This window comes from Rhinolophus sinicus, chromosome 15 (assembly GCF_057876585.1).
Source record: "Rhinolophus sinicus isolate RSI-liver-muscle chromosome 15, RSI-T2T, whole genome shotgun sequence".
Lineage (NCBI taxonomy): Eukaryota > Metazoa > Chordata > Mammalia > Chiroptera > Rhinolophidae > Rhinolophus > Rhinolophus sinicus.
Window position 1 is genome coordinate 93,612,344 of NC_142515.1, and position 14,570 is coordinate 93,626,913.

Below are 14,570 nucleotides of genomic sequence, written 5' to 3' on the forward strand. Positions count from 1 at the left end.
TGACTGAATGCATATGTGAAATTTGTTCACATTTAAAATGTCAGAAAAAGCTTTAGCTTTATTACATAGAATGAATTTAAGTTTTTTCCTGTTCTTAAAATTCACTTTTAATTAAAATATTGGTCCCAGAGTAAAGACATTTATAGGTAAAACGTAAGACTATGGTGAGTTGCTGATTTCAGGGCAGCTAAGAGCATAGTTTTCTTTTGGGAATATCATTTGTTCCTGAAGCCAACATGTAGAATTAAGGGACTAATAGTTTTTCTGTTTTTCATCAGAAGCACTCACCCCCTGATAATAGTAATACAGTGTTTGTGCACCTAATGCGAGGCTGTCTCTTCCTACCTCTCAGATCTCTTCTGTCACTCTCTCCCTTGCTCGCGACGAGCTCCAGCCACAAGGGCTTTCTTGGTGGTCGGGAACATACACCCTCGTAATCTTGCTGAAGGCTTTGCATTTGCCCTTTTTAACCTGGATTATACTTCACCCAGAGTTTTGCATGCTCTTGACTAACCTGTGTAAACTAACTCCCAATCCTAAAGTATACTCAATGTTACCTCCTTTTTTCTTTTTAAAATACCTTTATTATTATTTGAAATAATCTTGTTCATTGTTTGCTTGTTTATTGTAGGCTTTCTCCCAAATTTTAAATTTCAGGCACGAGGGCATGAACTATTTATTTTGTCGTACCTCTTTATTCTTAGCATTAATAGTTTCCGGCATGTAATAGTATCTGGCATTTCGTGGGCATTTTGTAATTATTTGTCCAATGGGTAAATTGTGCAAGGTGTTTTCATACGCCATCCCATTTTAAAATACTTGAAATTTCAATTTTTTATTTTACTAAATGTGCGTACTTTTTTTAAAAAATAGGAACTACAGTAAACTAAAGAAGTTAATTCTGCCCAGTTTTGTGAACCAATAAAATGAGGCCCAGAGAAGTAGCTGGAGTCACATAAGCCATTGTATAGGCCAAGCTGCTGTGAAAGATCCAAATACACAGTGGTTCCCACAATTAGAAGCATATTTCTCTCTCATGTAACCCAGCAGTGGTAGAGAGGAGTATGAAGTGGATAAACTGCTTTTTTTGGCCGAGATTATCCAGCATCGCAGGTTTCTTCTGTTTCACTGTTCACCTTTCTGTGGTGTATTACTGTTGTCTGCATGGTCATATCTGTGTTAGTCCCCTCACCCACCCCCCCAAACACACACACAGAAGGGCAAGTATTATAATTTCTTTTTAAGGATGTGATATGGAAATTTTACACTCACATTCCATTATTCAGAACTTGGTCACTGGCCTTCGGAGAACCTAAGAAATGTAAAGTCTTATTTCCTGTTAAAACTGTTTAGTTTTGCTGGGGTCGGGGGAGTGGGTGCCAGGGTGTTCTAGTACTAAAAGGTGAAAGGGAGAAATGGCTACTTACTGCGTAGGAAGTTAGTCTCTGCTATAGCTGGTAATTCTTAGAACTTTTACTCAGGAGTATTGACTCCTTAGTTCGGTGCTCTTAAACTTCCTTCATCAGCACCTAACGATAGGTATTTTCTTCAGGAAATTAAAAAAGAAAAATGTCACTGTAACTAACTTTCATTGTCAGAAATATTGGTTAGTGCAGAATGGGATAGGTTCTAGAGTAGTAACAGAATAGTAACATGAAAAATCTTCAATTTTGGTTTGGTTGTTACCTTGTTTGATGGGGCACACAGAGAACCTACCTACATTTCCCTTTTAAGAGGCATGAGTCCCCCTCCAATGAGGAGTATGTAGCCTAGTTAGAATAGGGGAGATTATTAGGCTGGGTGATGGTTTCGGGAAACCATGCCATTTTAGATCTTGGTTTTCATACTTGCTAGGTGAGAAAAGGCCATTCTGGCATTTTTTTTCATTATAGGTGGATTCCTGGTTTTAGGACTAAGCTAAATGTGAAATAAGGTCACATCTGGACAATGAAATATGAAGAGTTGTGTCTGCTGGGGGCAGGAGCCAAGGGGTGGTTCTGTGAAAGGCTTCTCAGCCCTTGAAAAAGAAACCGTCTTTTTTTTTTTTGCTACAGTGTATGAGAGTATATCTGGAACTGCTACATTCCCTCCTGCCTCCCTTTTACAAATTATTTTTGAAAAATTTAAAACCCATAAAGAAGTTGAAAAATAATAAATACAACTGTAGCTATTTGTATTTGCCATTTGTAAACATTTTGCCACATTTGCTTTATCTCTCCTCCTATACACAGACCTGCACTCCTGCCCCCAGGTCTTTTGAAAGGAAGTTGGAAGCAGCATATGGTGCTTTACCCCTAAATAGCTCAGCATTTATCTCTTAAGAACAAGAATATTCTCTTACACAACCACAATACCATTATAATACCCAGGACATGTAGCATTAATTCAGAAATGTTCTCTATTACACAGTCCATATTTAAACTTCCTCAACTAGCTCAAAAACTGTCCTTAAAGTTTTCTTTTCAATCCAGAATCCAGTCAAAGCATTTGGTTAATTTTGAAGAGTCAAGGCTTTGTTACCTTATAAAAACATCACTTTCTGGATTCCACCAACTATTTTATTTGAATTCAATCCAGGTTATTTTTGGCAAGACATATTACATAAGTGAACATAATATGTACTTCCTGGTATCAAATCATGTAAATTTGTCTGACTATTGATGATTCTTAGTTTGATTACTTGGTCATGTAGTGCCTGCCAGATCTCTTAAAAAATAACCTTTTTTCCCTTTGTAATTAATAAGCATTCATTGATGATTTTTGCCTGAGGCATTCTACATTGGTGGATGCAGAAGGGTGATTTTTTAAGTCTCCCACTCTTTCCTCTCCTTTTTAGTATTATGGATTCGTAGGTTTGGGGGTTTTTTTATTCCATATATTAAGAGTCTGTTAGTGCCACGGTTCCTTTTGATGCTCAGATTGTCCTAAATTTGGCCAAATGAGAGACCCATCAAATCCCCTTTACATGTCGCAGTCAGTCTGATCACTCCTTGTTTTTCTGACACAAGGTGATTCAGGTTGTATTTTTTTTCTGCCCAGACCTGGAATCATAGTTTTCTAAGGAGCCTTGTGTTCTATTAGTAGGGAATGGTATTTAGAAACCATTTTATGTACTGTGTTCTTTACCTACTGGAATGTCATTATGGCTAGGCCCTGTCCTTTTTTTCTAGACAGAGCTAGGAAATAAGGATATGTGGGTTTGGGTTTGTTTTTAAATCATGAGTTCTTACAGGATGAACTACAAAAAAATGCATGATTTCTTCAAAAGACAAATTGCAAGAAAAAGGAGCGTATAGATAAAAAAGACATAAAAGATAATATCAGTCAATTATCTGAAAACAGTGGATCGTAATTCAAACAATTAAAAAATTTTTGGACATAAGACAATTGTAAATTTGAACATATACTGGGTGTTTGATATTAAGAAAGTACTATTGATTTTGCTTCTGAAATATTTATGGGTGAAATAATTGGATGTATGGGATGTGCATAAAATAATACGGGATGACTTTATAGATGAAACAAGATTGTCCATGAGTTTGTAATTTCTGAAACTGGGTAAGGGTACATAGGAATTCATTGTGTACTATGCTCTTCTACGTATTTTTGTATATGATTGAAATACTCTGTAATAAAAAAAATTAAGTATCAGTTTATACTGATCCACCAATTTGGATTGAATACTACAGATTTCTTCCTTAAAACCCTCTGCTATTCTATATTTGTATTTTTTTCCCTCCCACAATGAGAACCTTAGTTCCCAATCCTGTAGTTAGTTTTTGTCCGATGAAGATGAACAGAACCTGGGTCTGATGAAATGAACCAGTGAATTAATTTACCCTGGGTTTAATTGCCCTCCCTTTGGGACTATGGGAATTAACTAATCATTTTTGTTATGGGAGATAACATAATTTTTTTATTGTGATAAAATATACATAACCTGAGATTGTTGTAACTATTTTTCAGTGTACAGTTCGGTGGCATTAAGTACATGCACGTTGTGCATCCATTACCACCATCCAGCTCCTGTCCAGACTGAAACTCCATCCACAGTGAACAGTAACTCCTGCTCTCCTTTCCCAGTCCCTGGCGACTCCCATTCTACTTTCTATCTCTATGAATCTGACTACTCTAAGTACCTCTTAAAAACAGAATTACATAGTATTTGTGCTTTTGTGACTGGCTTATTTCATTTGGCATAATGTCCTTGTCTTAAACCATTTAGTCTTCCATAACAAGCTACCAGAGACGAAATGGCTTAAATAATTTATTTCTCACAGTTCTGGAAAGTCCAAGATCAAGGCACTGGCAGATTTTGTGTCTGGTGAGGGCCTGCTTCTTGATTCACAGAGGGCTGTCTTCTCTCTGTGTCCTCACATGGCAGAACGGGTGAGAGCTCTCCGGGGACTCTTATAAGGACACTAATCCCATTCAGGAGGGCTCCATCCTCGTGACCTGGACATGTCCCACAGACCCCACTTCCTAATGTCATCACACTGAGGGTTAGATTTTAACATGTGATTGAGGGGGATACAAACAGTCAGTCCATAACAGACCTCATCTGTGGTGGAGCACAGGTCGGACTTCTCGTTTTTTAAGGCCGAGTAATCCATTATATGTACCTATATACCATTTTGTTTATCCATTCATCTGTTGATGCACATTTGGGCTGCTTCCACCTTTTGGCTATTGTGAATAATGCTGCTATGACCATTAACTTTTGAATTTCTATTTGAGTCCATGCTTTGAATTAATTTGGGTGTATACCCAGAAGTGCAATTGTTGGATGATAAGGTAAATTCTATGTTTAACTCTTTGAGGAACCATCATCCTTTTCCACGGTGGCTACACCATTTACTTTTGCACTAACAGTGTACTAGGGTTCTAATTTCTCCACATTCTCACTGACACTAGTTACTTTGTTTTTGTCTTTTAATACTAGCCATCCTAATAGATGTGAAGTGGTCTCTCATTGTGGTTTTGACTTACCTTTCCCAGATGATTAGTTAGGTTGAGCATCTTTTCCTGGTTTTTTTGGCCATTTTTATATCTTTAGAGAAATGTCTTTTCAAGTTCTTTGCCTGTTTTAAAATTGTTTTATATGATTGTAGGAGTTATCTTCATATATTCTGGATATTAATCTGGTATCAGATACATGATTTGCACATATTTTCTCTCATTCCATCGGTTGCCTTTTTACTGTTAACTGTGTCCTTGGATGCACAAAAGTTTTTTTATTTTGATGAAGTTCAGTTTATCTATTTTTTTCTTTTGTTGCTTGTTTTTTAAGTCATAGTCAAGAAGTCATTGCCAAACCCAGTGTCATGAAGCTTTTTCCTTATGTTTTCTTCCAAGAGTTGTTTTTCCAATCTACCATGTTTCCCTGAAAATAAGACCTAGCCGGACAATCAGCTCTAATGTGTCTTTTGGAGCAAAACTTAATATAAGACCCGGTATTATATTATGTTATATTATATTATATATTATATTAATTAAAGACGAGGTCTTACATTACAGTAAAATAAGACCGGGTCTTATATTAAGTTTTGCTCCAAAAGACACAGTTAGAGCTGATTGTCCAACTAGATCTTATTTTTGGGGAAACACGGTAGTTGGGGGGGGGGGGTGCAGCTCACTGGCCCATGTGGGAATCGAACCGGCGACCTTCGTTTTATGAGCATTGCGCTCTAACCACTGAGCTAACTGGCCGCCTTTCCAAGAGTTTTATGGTTTTAGGTCTTACGTATAGGCCTTTGATCCATTTAAAGTTAATTTTTTTTAAGTGGTGTATGGTACGGGTCCAACTTCATTCTTTTTTTGTATGTGGATATCCAGTTTTCCCAGCACTGTGTGTTGTAAAGACCTTGTCAAAAAACATTTGACCATATGCGCAAGGGTCACATGTGACAATATGTGGAGTACAGAATAGAGTGTTTATTTCTGGACTCTCTTCCTTGATCTATATGTCTGTCTTTAATTTCTTTCAGCAATGTTTTGTAGTTTTCAGTGTCTTTAAGTCTTTCACCTCATTGATTAGGTTTATTCCTAAATATTTTATTCCTTTTGATGCTGTTGTGAAAGGAATTGTTTATATAATTTCCTTTTGGGATTGTTCATTGCTAGTGTATAGAAGTGCAACTGATTTTTCTATGTTGATTTTGTATCCTGCAACTTTGCTGAGATACTAAGTAATTTTGTTCCTTAAATGAAGTGCTAAAATGTTCGAAAGTCCGTTTTCTTTGACTAAGAACATACTACCTAGAAATCTGATTAGATAAGATACAGGGTTTAATCCTTAGGCACTCTGTGTCTGTACAAGATGACTGCTTGTGCAGGTTCCATCCCATGTAGCAGTATGTGGTGGCCTTGTGTAACACATCTGTGTTCATTCCCTCATTTCTGCTTCCCGTGTATTCAGCAGCAGAGGACAAAGAGCCTGAATTCTGACCATCCGGTAGACTAGACATTCTCTACCAGAGTATCAGATCAGAAAATTTGTTAACATCTGACTTAGTTTTTGTTGCTTCTCCTCCTACCCTCTTTACGACTGTTCTAAGGAAATAGGGTGAATAAATTACCTGCAGTGGAATGAGGATGGGGCAGAGTAATAGGATACAGGGAAATTTTTTTTTTCATTGTTAAACCAAAAACGGATACTTTGGTTTGTGAGTTAGAATGCTGTTGATATTCTGACTAAAGATTTGTCTTTGATTAAGTATTATTTCCATTCCACAATGGTAGGTGACCACTGCTGGGTATATAGTTGTCGGGACATCTTTATAACCCTGTGGTATGTTCTTCTGAGCAGCTGTGTGTCTCACTCCTTTTAAGATTGTAGGTATATTGTTAAAGTGTTTCTCTGCTTACTAAGTTTTGTAATTAGTCATATCTCAAACTGAACAAAGCTTGGTGACATTGCATTTTTTAGAAATCAGCAAAATTTAGTTACTTAGATTATCATCGTAGAATTTATCCTGGGAATTGATGATGTGGATTAAAACATCTTTGTTTTATCCAATAATAGAATTGAATTATATGGCTAGGAAAACCAACAAGCATTTCCTGTCACATTTGTGAAAACAGAGTCTTTTAAAGAACATATAAAGTGCTTTACTTAAATAGCTATATGTTGACTTGTGGTATAGAACGGTGATCTAATACATAAGCCCATGTGTTAAAACAAATAGACAAATACACACTGAAATGACCAACAAGCATAATGGGGAGAGTTCAGTCTCCTTGGAAACCCTGGAAGGATGCCATAACTAAACTGAAAGGAATTTTAGCAAGAAATGTCACAAATGAAAAACAGTGAGGGAAGTCCTTACTAGCTGACTTGGTGTTCATTTGTGCGGTGGAGAATCCCTCATGGGGTGTAAGAACTTTGAGCAGCCAGAGCTACGATTGAGGGGTGGTCCATATACTGTACTTTGAAGCAGAGATTCAAAACCAGGTGGCTCAGAATGGTCTTACCAAAGGGAGTATGACCAGTGGAGAGAGACTAGCTACCCATGGTTGCAGGAGAGACTCATCATGGAGCACAAAGTTGAAACTTCCCTGCTCTAAAGCTACAGCCTTTCTTGGGTCTGCAGCCCTGCACCTGACTACATATTGCTGACTCTACGCTGACCAAGGAAGTGTGGCAGGCAGTCTCTAAAGTCGCCTCCCATACTCCCTGCCTCCTAGTATTCATGTCCTTGGGTGTAATTCCCTCCCCTTAAGTGTCGCTGTATCTAGTGACTTGCTTCTCCAAGTATGGTAAATGTGATGGGATGTCACTTTCAAGGTTAGGTTACAAAAGGCGTTGGCTTCTGTGTTGGGCTGCCCGCTCTCATTTGCTCGGAGGGAAACCATCTCCCATTTTGTGAGCTTCCCTGTGGAGCCCCCATGGCAAGGAGCTCCACAGGGAAGGGAAGCCAACAGCCAGGGAAGACCTGATGCCTGCCAATAGCCGTGTGCATGAGCTTGGATTGCAAGCAGACTCTTTCACCGTCAGGTTTTCAGATGACAGAGGCCTTGGCTGATAAATTGACTGCAGCCTTGTGAGTGACCCTGAGCTAGATGCCCTCAGCTAAGCCACACTCAGATTCCTGATCCACAGACACTGTGAGATAATACATGTTTGTTATTTAAAGGTGCTAAATTTGGGGTTGTTAGGTATCAATTGAGAGCTAACATAGGAAGTAACAGTGGAAACATCCCCCCTCCCAAAAAAGGATTTGAACTTGGTTCTAAATGTTTTCTGATTGAACCCAGCACAATCTCCAATATTATATAAACACAGACCTTTCTCTTTAAAGCTGAATATACAAAAAGATAGACAAGACACATACAGACTCCCTAATCTGAAAGAAGGTGGTCAGGTGATTTTCTGTGAAACAGACTTACTGCCAGAAACAAGAGAAAATGTTGCAATTTAAAGAACAACTCATTAGTATTCTCAAGGAGACTCATGAGTGTTTGAAGGATAAGAATCGGAGCAGAAAGGAGTTCTTAAGTGAAATTTGTAAGTCTTAACTGTTGACTCTTAGGAGGCAGGTAGCAGCAGAGCTTTAGAAATATTCAAATATTCCCACAAGTCAGAGGAAGAAATAAGATGAAAAAATTATAGGCAAAAATATAAGCAACACAAAGAATAGATCCAGTGTGTAATAAAACTTCAGAGTAAAGGGTCAGAGGAAACAGATAAAGGATAAAGTCGGAGAAACAGTAAAACTTTTCCTGAGCCCAAGAGAACTGATCAGAAGTGCTTGGGGAATGTAGCTAACATTTATTGAACGCTTAATATGTGCCAAGTATTTGTCAAGTTGAAGCTCATTTAAAATTCTCTACAACCCCCATATGGTAAGGCCCATTGATATTATTTTCTTACAGATATCTAAGGTACATACCAAGCAAAATAAGTGAGATCCATGCCTAAGGATAGCCTAATGGAATTTTAAATCTTAGGATATAGAAATAACTAGTACAGTTACCCAGACAAAAAACACGTTAGTGCAAAGGAGGGTCGCTCACTTAGGCATTGCCTTTGTCTTCTGTATGCTAGAACTCTGCTGTCCAGGTAGTGGTAACCACTCTCCACATACGGTTATTAAATTTCACTGCAATTAAATAAATTAATTTCTTCAGTTTCACTGCTCCTAGTTGAAGTGCTACTTACTATGTGGCTGGCCAGTGGCTACCATGTGTAGTATAGAACATTTCGCTTATCACAGAAGGTTTCGTTGGACAGTGCTATGCTAAAAGATAGTGGAGTGGCACCTGGAAAACTGAGGAAAAACTTACATAACCTAAGAATTTTAAATTGACTGAAACTGTCCTTCCCGTAGGCAAGGCAACAAAATTTTTCAGGCTTACAATGACTCAAAGTATGTCACTCAAGAACTTTTCTTGAAAAAAAACCCTGCTCTTAGTCCACTCAGCCAACTGAGAGCCTGCAGCTCAGAAGCAGAATGAGTCAGTCCGCTGCACAGGCCTGTTTTGTTTAACCCTTTGGGTTCCAGAATAAATAACAAAGACAGATTAAAGTAAGGGAAAGTCTTCAGCGATGGCAGGTCTAAAGAGGATGCCCTATTTGTAAGCCAAATTTCAGACTGTTGGAACAGTGATTTCAACCTATATAGCTCAACTCCAGAGCTGCTGCTTTTCACAACCATAAAATAAAGCCACAGAAAACAGCTTTTAAGGCTAGTAATCCACTGAAGCCACTTTTCTTGAAATCAATTCTCAACCCTCACTTTACTTGATCTCTGTGCAGTTTTTGACAAGTTCATCACTGCATCCTTTTAGAAACGCTGACTTTGGCTGGCTTCCAGAAAACCTCTTCCTACCTTCCCAGTAGTTCCTGCACAATCCCTTTTTCGATTAGGTTGGTGCAAAAATAATTGTGGTTTAAAAGGTTAAAAATAATTGCAAAAGCCGCAGTTAGCTGGTTCCTCCTCTTCGGTGCTAAATGTGGGGGAGCATCAAGGCTTGCTCAGTCCTCAGACCAGACCTCTTTTTAAATCTGTGCTCCCTAGGAAACCACATTTAGTCTTCGAATACCTTCTATTCGCTGATGATACCCTATTTTTCCTCCTCTTCCTTCCCTAAACTGCTGTGAAATCTGTCTCGCTGCTCACATGGCATTTCTACTTGCATGCGGTTGAAATCAACACCAAAGATGTGAAAATGGAATTTTTGGCTCCTTTCTTAACCATAAACCTGCTCTTTTCTAGTATGTCTCTCCCCAGTAAGTGGCACTGCTTTGCTCTATAGGGCTGGATTCTGAAAACTTGAGTTGTAGTAGTGCTATCTTCAGAATATATTCTGAATTCATTGATTTCTCTGTGGCTGCCACCCGAATTCAGACCATTACCATCTTTTGCTTAGGCTGCTGCAGTAATTTAGGAGAATTCTTCTTTCTTCCAATTTTGCACTGTATTCCCACAACAGATAATCACTTTAAAACATAAATTCAAAACTCTCTAGTGGCTTCTTACCACTCATAAACAAATCCGCAGTCCGCCTACAAGGCTATATATATGATCTGGCGTCTGCTAAATGCTGCATCTTCTCCACCACTTTATTCTGCACTAGTCTTACCAAGCTTAGCAAACTCATTTCTACTTAGGTGCTCTGTTTGGACTACTTTCTTTTACAGGTTTAGATGACTAATTAATTCCCTCTTCATTTTGGGTTTTGCCTAATCACCTCCTCAGAGAGGCTTTCTCTGACGACCCTACCTGAAATCCTCCCCCACCATTGTTTTCTATTTTCCGATTGGTCTGTGTATTTTTATAGTATTATTTAGCACTACCTGATACATTGTATATTTATTATTAATTTGTTGTAGTGTATCCCATTACTGGATTATCCAGTGTATCCCATCACTGGAATACAAGATCCAGGAGGGCAAGGGTTTTTTTTTTTGTTTCTTAGTCTTGTGTCCCTAGCACCTATTAATAGAAATACTAGCTGAGCCTAGAGTATCTAGCATATAATGAATACTCAGTAAAATATTTGTTGAGGAAATGACTCTATAAGGAATGAACAAAACAACAAAAAATCCACAGGATTTGTAAAAAAATAAGACCAGTTCTTGGAATTAGAGGAATAAACTTTTAGTTCAAGTAAGTGGAGAAAACTTTTTTAATATTTAATTCTCTTTTTCAGTGAGATGCATGAAAGAAATTGCATCTTTGAAAATGGAATCATGTGAAAATAACTTCAAGTCATTTCAAAAAATATGATTACAATTGTTTAAAACGGAAACGTGAATTGCAGTGTAAATACAATTGAAAACAAGATCAGGAAATTATCACCTTGAGCAAACAAATCTACCAGAACCAAGAGGAAAAGGGTGAAAAAAGGAAAAGATGAACAAAAACAATTTTTTAACTTTTTTTTGGTAATAGTACATAATGTATTTCTTTAAGAGCTTTTGTGAAATCATTGATGATAAAATCTTTTGTATTATTTAGCCAATGGATATTAGGTTTTTTCTATAACCTGAAGTTGTACCTGACATGTAGATGGCTGTTAAATAATATTTAATGTAAGGTAAATATTCATTAATGGTATCAGATACATTCAGCCAGCATCGAGGACCTGGGTATTACTCTTTCATCTTTAGCTCTCCACACCTAATCAGTTATCAAGTCTTGCTTTATATACTTCATAAACGCATTTTAAAATCTGCATACTTCTGTCCCCTCTTTTGCCTTTATGCTTTAGTTTCTTCCTCTGTTAAATGGATATATTAATACAACCAACTTTATAGGTTTCTTGTGAGAATTAAATACCTAACACGCTGTAAGTGCATTTTAAATGTTGGCTACTTGTGGTAATGTTGCTGTACTGTACTGGATTAGCTCAGGATCATTACACACCGGGATTTCTGGAGTGACTCCAGGTTGGTCTCCAGGCTTCCTTCTTCCTACTGCTCTCCCAGTTTCCAGGCCTCCCAGATTACCTCAACTTTAGTCATCTGAAGGCATATCTAGTTGGATTACTACTTTTAAAACTCCCCAGTGGGCTCCATTTTGCCATTGGAATAAAGTCTGTAAAATTTTCTTTAGCATACCTTAGAGAGCTCTAGCTTCTTTCTCTAAATATTCTGTCCCTTTGTACCCAGTTTATAGATAAGCTGGAGGAATCCTGTCAAAACAAACTTGAATTGGGTGTGACTCTGCCAAGACAAATAGAAAATGAAGTGCTTTCTGGTTCTTAGAGCATGGCTAAAACAGTCCCAGTTTGTAAAGATTTTAGGCAGATATTATTAGGTTGGTGCAGAAGTAATTGCGGTTTTTGCAATTAACCTTTTAAACCGCACTTACTCTCGCACCAACCTAATAATAACCAGATACCCATTCTGGTTATAAAAATATCTGAAGGCATGCGTAGATAGATGTGCAGGAGCTTTGTGCAGTACTACTTGTTTGTATAGTCTCCATGAGAAACTTTGCATTGTATTTGATAAGGCAACTTAATGAGGTGATTTGCTTTGTGGAATTAATTATGAGCCAGTTACAAGTTGGTGAACATCTAACGAAGATGGTAACTTTAGGTTTAGAATGGTTCATTTAGAGGTCTCCTTTCTAACATTATATATAACAATACACCAAGGCTTGTTTGTTAAGATCACTCCTGTAGACTAAATTTATTAGCAACTGTTTATCTTTTTGTTCTTTGTTGCAGGAGGGTATGGTTCCATTCCATTTTATCCAAACATGGTATCAGATTATCCAGGAACAAGTTAAAAAGAAGGGAGACTGGTTCCAGAACACATCTCTGGAAATTACCCTATGGACCCTGACTCCCATGACAACATTACAATGTAGGTTTTGTATGAGCATCGATAGCCAGTGAGTGGTCTTTATTGAGCTTATCACATAACATGTTCCTGTTCAGAGTCAGAGGTTCAGAAAAGTTCTTATACTAACTTATAAAGTAAGTTAGTACTTAAGTGTTGGAAATCATGGTGTAATCTAGGCGATAGTTTGCTAAGGGAGACACAAGAGTAGAGATCCTATCCCTGACCAGTCGGGCTCCAACCTGAGGCCTCTTTTGTGTCTATGCAAAGAAGCAGCAGAAACAAGGTCTCTGTAACACTTGACTAGTTTGGGCTTTAGCCTCAGGCTCCAGGGAGCTAAGCTGGACCTTTGGAGAACGTGTTACCTGGGCTGGATTGACTTGCATCACCTAGAAACAAATAAGGTTAAATGCTTGTTTCTACTTTGTGCAACAAAGCCCAAACCCCAGCCAACATCTTCTGATTACCAGCATGCCTCGTATGAGGCTCATTTCTTTGTATTTATGGCCTATTTAGTTCTCAAAATAACTCTATGAGGTCGGTATTTAAAGATGAGGAAACAGTCTTTAAGAGGCTGAGTTACTTCCTCGAGGTCGTATAGACAGTTGAAGTGGGGATTTGGCAGTTTGACTTCTGGTCATTTCCTGCACAAGTTCCCTACAGGTGTGGCCCCAAGAATGTGTTACAAGTCTACTAAGATAATGATCCCTCCATCTTTGGGGGTGGGTGTCTGGGGGTGGGGGGCTTAGCTGACTAGAGGTCCTGGGCATCCATGGGCAGCCTCATCTTACTCTTATATTAGTGTGCCACACAGATACTACATTGTGCGTGTGGCCTGACATGAGGAAGACAGGTGCACTGGCCTGCTGCACTGAGTCCAAGAGCCAGCAAGAGGAAGCGTGTGCCCTCGGTGCCTATAGCTGCCGCCCTCCTTTCAGCCTCTCCGGCTGCAGGAAGTACTATCCCTAGTCGATGCCAAGTGAGAAAGAATGTTTGGAGTCACAGGAGTCTGGAGGGGACAGAGGCCTGCTCCCCCTGGGGCAAGTGAAATTCACTTGTGAGGAGCAGTACATTCCTAAAGGGATGGCACACATTTAACTTGCTCTTCAGGGTGCCATAATAAAATGTTCTTGAATTTTGAATATACCACAGTTGTGGGAAGAGTGTCCTGACCTTTGGGGAAAAGTAACAAGAACTTTGAGCTCCCTCTAGAGGTCAAAGTGACTAAGTGATAAAAGTATCATCGTGGTCTGTAGGGAAAGTATAACTATACCTAAAGCTAGTCTGCTGCCGCCTTTAACAAAAAACTAGCATTTTGTAGATGTATGATCTTGTAAAGTATATTCTTATATTGGGGAGTGATTAGTTACCTTTGAGAAGAAATTTGAGTTAGTCATATTCTCATTAGCTGAGTTGGGCCAATCCTAAAGTTTGCCATATAGGGCATATATTGAACTAATAAAGGAGAAAAGATCATGAAAATGGATCATGTGTCCAAACAAAATAGTGTGCTTCTTAATGGCAGCTCTTAAGTGTTGAAACAAACCACGTTAAAATAAGAATTCAGTTTATGTGCCGGAATGTTTTGACAGTAGGCCCTTGCCTTTAACAGAGATAAAGGGGATCAGTACACCTGCTTTCTCACCCCACTTCCCCAACATCTGAAAAGAAAAGCACGGTGAGTACCGGAAGGTTACTATTATGAACTCCAACTTGCAGGCATGTTACAGCTTTTAAAAAAGCTAACACATTCTGTTTCTTAACTGTTAGAACCTCA

The 14,570-nt window shown here is 38.4% G+C and overlaps 1 protein-coding gene across 2 annotated transcripts in view; it reads left to right on the top strand.

Moving 5' to 3' along the window:
• The window catches only part of PPP2R2A (protein phosphatase 2 regulatory subunit Balpha), a 72,573-nt gene that overhangs the window by 20,239 nt on the left and 37,764 nt on the right, over positions 1–14,570 (top strand). The window contains exon 3 of one of the 2 annotated variants that reach the window (XM_074338222.2): positions 12,679–12,817. The exons of the other annotated variant lie outside the window; for it this stretch is intronic. Within the exon in view, the coding sequence (XP_074194323.1) occupies positions 12,685–12,817 (133 nt within the window). The 5' untranslated portion in view covers positions 12,679–12,684. The remainder of the gene's footprint in view (positions 1–12,678; positions 12,818–14,570) is intronic. 2 annotated transcript variants of the gene reach the window in all.